General features: G+C 55.3%; 1 protein-coding gene across 1 annotated transcript; it reads right to left on the minus strand.

Annotated features, from left to right (window-relative positions):
- Positions 1-4,075: 4,075 nt before the first annotated feature.
- GAL3ST3 (galactose-3-O-sulfotransferase 3) lies at positions 4,076-7,432 on the minus strand (the record flags this gene model as incomplete). Its single annotated transcript, XM_079789497.1, has 2 exons — positions 4,076-5,249; positions 7,308-7,432. 2 exons carry the CDS (start codon positions 7,430-7,432, stop codon positions 4,076-4,078), a joined length of 1,299 nt encoding a protein of 432 aa, XP_079645623.1.
- Between the last annotated feature and the right edge of the window lie 219 nt (positions 7,433-7,651).

Raw genomic sequence — 7,651 nt, forward strand, 5'->3', positions numbered from 1 at the left:
TGCTGGTTCACAGGAGCTAATCTCAGGGCTATGAAACTGAGAGGGGGGCTGCTCGCTCACCTCCCCCATCGCATCCCTTCCCCCTCCATCCCCTCCGGATGGCCAGTCCCCTATCCTCGGGTGCTCTTGCTCTCCAGTCCCCTTTCCACTCCACTAGCGCCTCCTGGGAAGCTGCCCAACTGTGTTGGCAGATTGCCACCTTCCTCTCTCTGTGCCCGGCCTTCCTTCCTCCCACTCAAGCCCAGGGGGCTTATCTAAGAAGGCTCGTTAATAATGAGCCCGCAGGGACTGCTGGGTGTGTGTGAGCGGGTGAGACAATGTATTCCCGTGGTGGAAACTGGGGCTTGGGAGCCCCAGCGCTCTGCTTCTGTGCTAGCTCAGCTTCTCCCAGCTGGGTAAGCCTGGGCACTTCACCTTTTTTGTACCTCAGTTTCCCCTTCGGTGAAAGAGGTACAAGAATAACACTTATCTCACCAGTGGTAAGAATCCAGTAAATTAAAACACATAAAGCACATAGCAAAGCACCTCGCACGTAGCAGTGCTCAGCACACATTAGCTAGTGTCACTGCTCTTGTTAATGTGCCTTCTCCCGCAGCATTTGCACTGGATTAAAGGCCTTTCACGCACTAGCCGGTTTGGCTCAGTGGATAGAGCGTTGGCCTGTGGACTGAAAGGTCCCAGGTTCGATTCCGGCCGGGGGTACATGCCTGGGTTGCAGACTTGATCCCCAGTGTGTGTGTGTGTGTGGGGGGGCGGGTGTGCAGGAGGCAGCTGATCAGTGATTCTCTCTCATCATTGATATTTCTATCTCTCCCTCTCCCTTCCTCTCTGAAATCAATAAAAATAAATTTTTTTAAAAAAAGGCCTTTCTCCTGCCAACTCGGGGACTTCCCATCATCTCCAACAGAGGTCCCTCTCTCGGGTGCTGCTGTGTGGGGGATGGGCTGATGGTGACCCCCTCTGCTCCGGGGACAGCCAGGCTTTCCCTGCTGGTCATCTCTGGCCATTCCGTTTACTCAGCGTCCCATGCCGAACAATCTGAACTTCTAAGCATGACATTCAAGGCCGGTCACAACCTGATGTCAGTGCTCTGTCTGGAGTCCCCTCCCCGCCCTGTTCGCAGCTGGGATAGCCTTCCTCCGGGGAGCCTCTTCAGACACCCCCATCTTCCTCTCTGCTCCCACCTCACTCTGCACATCCTTCGATAACCACCAACATCAAGACCGCTGCTTGCCCGTACAATGCCTTTGGGCAAAGTAAGAAATGGCACCCTTACTTCAGAATGCTTTCTTCCACCTGCTGGGAAACTTTTAGAATTGACGTGCCAGCCAGTAGCATCTACAACGTGAAGGGTGTCGGTCCTGGAGGAACCCGGGCAACATCAGAGCTTTGGGAACATTTCCATGCGCCAGGCACTGTGCTGGGCCTCTCATGTCAAATACTGTTCATCCGCCACCAGGGAAATGGTTCGTTTCAAAGACGAGCAAAGTGAGGCTCCAAGACTACGACCAAAGTCATGTAACCATAAGTGGCAGAGCCAGAGTTTGAACTCCAAAGCACCTATGGAGGTAGTGGCCTCCATCAAGTCCTCACCCCGGCTGCCACTTATACATCTGTCCGAGATGCTAGTGTGAGCTCCTCCAGGCAGGGGCCGCGTTTCACCTGCTGCAGAGCCCCGGAGACCTGCAGGGCGGGCACAGAGTGAGCGGCGTCACGTGTGCTGTTGGAAGGAGCCTCTTTGCAGAGCACGGGGGTCCCAGGGGCTAGAGCCTGTTCCCCCGGGATGTGGCTGAAGCTGGAGATGTTTGGACCAAGGTGTTCCAGAGGCCCGTTGCTCAGCCACTGAAGGCTGACATTCAATTCGGTGCTTACTTAGGGTCTGTCCTCGCTCCTATGTCCAAAGAGAAACCGTCTCCCAGGGCCTGATGTTTCCCATTAGTCCCCGGATCCAGATTTTTCTGAGCCCAGAGTCGTGCTCTCTGCTGCAGTGGGGCAGGTTATAAAGGAGAGCCCACGTGCCTGAGGGTCAGGGAAGCAGGAGAGGCCTGTCAAGGCAAATCTTAAAGGCAGGTCTGAGTTTCCCAGGAGCACCCAGAGCAAGATGAGAGGCTGTGCCTGGCAAACATATGACCAGAGGCCAGGGCTAGAGACAGGGAGAGGGGGGGCAGTGGCAGACACCCTGTTGGCCTGGGGACCATACCATGCTTGTCTTTGGGTCTAGTACAATTCTTTACTGCTGTTTAATGCCGGAGTCTAATTATGCATTTGCATGTCTATAAGGCTTGCCTTTCTGCCTTTCCAGAACTCCACTGCTAAAAAGCAGGGTGCTATCAAAATAGCCCCTTTTCAAGTCTACTGAGCGGCATACAACCTGTCAGGCAACCCTTGCCTTCGTTACCCAAACAGGTCGCTGATGGTCTTCTTGAAGAATAAAGAGAAGCTGCTAGCAATGTCTTGCTTTCTTCACTTGACATTCTTTGGGGGGAAGGCCCTGGGTGCCAGCCTGGCCTGGGGCACGTGAACTTCTTTATTCGAATGGCCCTGTGATAGCACTTATTCTTTCTTCTTCTTTTTTTTTTATCCTCACTCGAGGATATTTTTCCATTGATGTTTAGAGAGAGTGGAAGAGAGAGGGAAAGACAGAGGAATAGCGATGTGAGAGAAGCACATCAATTGGTTGCCTCCTGCATGAGCCCTGACCAGGGCCCGGGCTGGGGAGGAGCCTGCAACTGAGGTTCGTGCCCTTGACTGGAATGGAACCCGGGACCCTTCGGTCCACAGGCTGACACTCTATCCCTGAGTGTGACCCTGAGTGTCACATAACCTTTCCAAGTCTCAGTTCCCTCACCCATGAAATGGTACCTATCTCATATATAAATCCCTTAAACAGTGGCTGGCACCTAGTAGACCACGTGAGCTATGCTTACTCGCCCAGATACGTCAGTGTAGCTGTACATTGTAAAGTAGAAAAGAAAGTAACAGAAAGAGTCCTGACTCTCTGCTAGTTTGAAGAGAGGTTTCATTTGAAGGTGCTGAACGCCTTGCTGTACCAAAGGACACTCGGGGCAGGGAATGGTCCTCATTTACGTCAGGATTGTCTTCTCCTTGTGGGAAGGAAGGCCAGTGGTAAAGTCAGTGACTCAAAAAGAGGAGGTAAAATTCTGAGGTCAGCACCTCCTTACCTGGAATGACCCTCCTTCTGGCCTCCCCTCTGCCCAAGGAGCTGCTGTTTGGTTCTAACCTCCTGCAGTCCCTCCTCTTCCTTAACTGTCTGCTCCAGTTTCAATGTCTCCCCATGAGCTCCATAAAGGAGAAAGGCTCCAGCTGCCTTGCTCACCTGCGTCCCTGTTAGAGATGACGCTCAATAAATGTGCTGAATTGAATGAAAATGATTTACATTTTCTCAAAGGAAATGAGTGGGGCAGAGGTGGCTCAGTCAATCAAGGGTGAGCCTCTGGGAAGAGCAGGGGAGGAACTGAGGATGGCACAGCTATTCTTGGGCACCTGCCTCATCCAACGTGGGGAGTCTGGCTTTCAATGACTGCCATCTAACCTGCACATTTGAGAGATATTTTTTTATTAAAAAAAGAAACAAAACAAAACAAAAAGCCCAACCCAAGAACTCTTGGTTCTGGGAGTCTGGGAGCAGCTTAGGTCTGTGCTGAGAGTGGAACCTGGAAGACAGATGGTGTGGGGCCCTCTGGCCGCTGTGAGGAAAAGCAAGGGCTCCTGGAGGCCGGCAGGCGGACCTCTGCAGCCTGGGCCCACCGGCTCTGGAAACTGGTGGAGGGAGGGCTCACCCCCAGAAATGGGTAGGGCAGTTCTGCGCAGGTCTGACTTCCTGCTAGGAAGGAGGAGGGGACGCCCGGGGCTCCATCAGGCCTATCAGCTCCCTCCAGGAGGACGGGGTTCAGCCCACCCCAGGGAGGCGGGCTCAGATAAGGTGAGGACAACCTCCCCCCCGCCCCGCCCCCCCCCCCCCCCCCCCCGTACAGCGTGGGGCTTAAGCCCCTCGGAAGTAGGGGTCCTGATGGGGCAGGGCCTGGAGGTAGCCCCAAGGCCGGACTCCCAGAGCTCAGTGGCCTTGGGGGCCGCGGGGCAGCGCCCGGATTGGCCGAGGCGGCGGGGGATTGTCCAGGACGGGTTCGGGCCGGGTCCGCACCCCTAGCCGGCGCTTCTGCTTGCGCAGCAGGTAGTTGGAGTACTGGACCTCGGGCATGGCCAGCTTGAGGCAGGCCTCCGTGGCCGGGCCAGCGCCCCCGCCGGGCAGGTCGTAGCCCATGATGTCCACCTTGCGGCTGGGCTGCCAGGGCTGCAGCTGCTTGGTGCGGATCTGAGCCGCGGGCCGCAGGACCGGCTCTTCGCCGAAGCAGCGCCGCAGCAGGCGCTCGCGGGCCTCGCGCAGCTCGCGCGCCTCGCGCTCCACGCACGCGCGGCCGGCCCGCGCCACGCGGCGCCAGAAGGTGGCGTTGAAGTGGTCGTAGAGGCCGGCGTCCAGCGCGTTCCAGGCGCGCGCGGCCCGCGCCAGCGCCTCGGGGATGGCGGCCAGGCGCGAGCTGGCGGCGCGCGCGTTGAGCTTGGCATAGAGCACGTCGTCCAGGTCCCAGGCCAGCAGGCGCCGCAGCAGCACGAGCGACTCGTCGAAGTACTCGGCGATCATGACCAGCGAGAAGACCTCCTCCACCTGGCGGATGAGGCCCGCCAGGTAGGCGGGGTCGTCGCGCGGGCTGCGCTCGTTGTCGCCGCCCAGGTCGTAGGCCAGCGTGTTGTGCGCGAACATGGCGAAGTGCTCGCCCGCGCGGTAGTAGGCCTCGGGCGCGCGCAGGAAGGCCTCGAGGGACGCGTTGGGCACGCGCCGGAAGGCCGGGCAGTACTGGTTGTAGTAGGTGAAGAGGGACTCGAACATGGCCGCGGGCTCCCGCAGGATGGTGACGTAGACGGTGCCCGGCGGCATGAGGCCCTCGAGCTCCGCGCGGTCAAAGCGCAGGTGGCTGGCCAGCACGTGCGGCGGCCGCGTGGCCGGGTGCACGAAGTGCGCCGAGAAGTTGCGCGGGTAGCAGAACTGGTGCTCGCACCGCGGGTGCGGCAGGGCCACCGTCAGGTTGTGGCGCTCGGCGAAGCGGAACAGGATGTTCTGCACCGTGGTGCCCGCAGTCTTATGCGTCTTCAGGAAGGCCACGGTCATGTGCTTGGGGCGCGGTGGTGAGTCCTGCAGAGGCGGGCAGCTCAGAGGGAACAGCTTGGGGTACCTGCAGGGTCCAGGGAGGGGTGCAGGGAGGAGGGTGTGAGAGGGTGTGAGCCCTGCCCCTTCCCAAGGATGGTGGGGTGGGCTACAGAGCAGCCCATGTTGGGCTTTACCCACAGAGCAGTAGAGGGGTATGGTAGGCGGCCTCTAAGATGACCCACGTGATCCCTGCTGGCCTCCTGGTATTCATGCTGTTGTATATTTCCTTCCCCTTGAGTATGGGCGGGACTTATTGATGTCTCTAAGGAATAGAATAGGGCAGAAATGATGGATGTCACTTGTGAGATTACACTATAAAAAGACTATGGCTTCTATCTCGGTGTCTTATCTAGGACAACTCCTGTAGCATGGTGAGCAAACTGCCATCCTGTGAGCCACCCTATGGGGAGGCATCCCATGGCAACAGTTACCAAGGAACTGGGCCTTCAGTCCATCACCCTGCTTGAGGAACTGAAGTCTGCCAACCACCACATGAGTGAGCTTGGAAGGGGAGCCCTTCCAATCAGACCTTCAGATGAGACTGCAGCCCCATGAGAGACCTTGAGCAGAGGTACCCAGCTAAGCCACCCCTGGGTTCCTGACCCACACAAGTGAGATAAGAAATGTTTGATGTGCTCAGCTGCCAAGTTTTGAGGTAATTTGGTTACACAGAAATAGATAACTAATAGAGGGAGAATGGCCTTTGGAGATCCTTGAGGAATTCCACTCTAAAAACGAAGAAACAGGCTCAGAAGAAAAAAGTCATTTACATAAGTCTGGCAACCCAGATAAGGTCACCAAGTCCTCTTGCTCTCGTTTCTCTCTTTTACTTTTTCACTGGCTCCTCACCTTGTGGATGAGTGGCAAGGGCTTTGAGGCAACCCATTTGTCATATGATCCTGTTAAGACCTCTGGAGCTTTATTCATTCATTCGGCCAATATTTTTTTTAATCATCTCCTATGTGCCAGGCACTGTTCTAGGCTCAAGAAATATGATAGTATAGAGAACAGATAACAATCCTAGCCTTCATGAAGCTTTCATTTCTTTCCTCAATCCTGAAAGGATGTTTGGGATTACAGATAAACCTGTAAGATCTTTTCAGACTTTGAGTCACTCACCTGTTTCTTTTCTATCACCCTAGTCATAATATAATGAGGAAACGCTAAGCAGCTTTGAGAACAACATTGAGATTTCCCATCTGTGGCTGAGTTGGGTTCAGGATAATGTCTACACAGACACCCTTTTAAAGACCAGCAAATCACGGGGATTGGGCCCACTCACATCATTCTCCTGGGCAGACCATGTAGAAAATGGGAAAGTTGAGGCTCTGAGGGGTGCAGGTATTCGTTGGGTTCACACGTGAGCCAGGAGTAGGGTCAGGGCTCCTATTAGTCACATGGTATCCTGTGTCAGGGTGACTAGCTAGGTCACACATACCATCATTTCTATTTTACAGATGAGGAAACGGGCTCAGAGAAGTGAGAGGACTTGCCCAGCACAACAGAAGCAGTGAGAAGTTGTTTGCAGTCCTTTGGGGAGGCACTGGATTTGGGCTGGATTCGAGTCCCATTTAGTCACTGACTCACTCTATGACTTTGAGCAAGTCACTCCCATTTTAATGAAGATCAATCCATGCCTTGGGAGGTTGTGTGGATCTAAAGAGATGTATGGTGCCTGGCCAGCGTGGCTCATTGAGCATTGACCTATGAACCAGGAGGTTATGGTTCGATTCCTGATCAGGGCACATGCCCAGGAGTGGGCTTGATCCCTAGTGTGTGGTATGTGGGAGGCAGCCAATCAATGATTCTCTCCCATCATTGATGTTTCTATCTCTCTCTCCCTCTTCCTTCCTCTCTGAAATCAATATAAATATATTTAAAAATAAAATAAATAAAATAAAGAGATGTGTGGAAAGCACTTCAGGATAGAGGGAAGGAACAAAGCCCAGCAGAAGACACTCTTCTGACAGGTGCAAGGAATGGTAAGAAGGGCTCTCAGTTCTGGTGTTAACCAGGCAGCTGGCCCCCTGAATACCACAACTGCCCTGGGCCCCGCCCCCTCACCAAGGCCCCTACTCCTTACCAGCTGAGTTGTGCACCCTGGTGGATGAGGAGGCTCAAGGTGCTGCACCCCAGCACCAGCAGCAGGATTTTCCTGCGGCTCATCATCTTGGTGGCCTGCTGCAGGCGCTGGAGGATGGGCGGCATGATAGCGTACCCACCCCTGGACTAGCCAGGTCTTGCTATCCAGGACACCCACTGCTGGCACTCATGGGGGCTCCTGAGGCTCTGGTAGCAGGGCCAGTGTTCCTGAGAGGCCTGGCAGGGGAAGAAGGCAAACAGGTTTGTAGTGGGCAGAGGAGATGGGCTCTCAGCCCCAGCAGACTGCTGCAAAGGAGAGCTCCCAAGAGTGGGGTGAGCAGAGAG

This window comes from Cnephaeus nilssonii (assembly GCF_951640355.1).
Source record: "Cnephaeus nilssonii genome assembly, chromosome: 13".
Classification (NCBI taxonomy): domain Eukaryota; kingdom Metazoa; phylum Chordata; class Mammalia; order Chiroptera; family Vespertilionidae; genus Cnephaeus; species Cnephaeus nilssonii.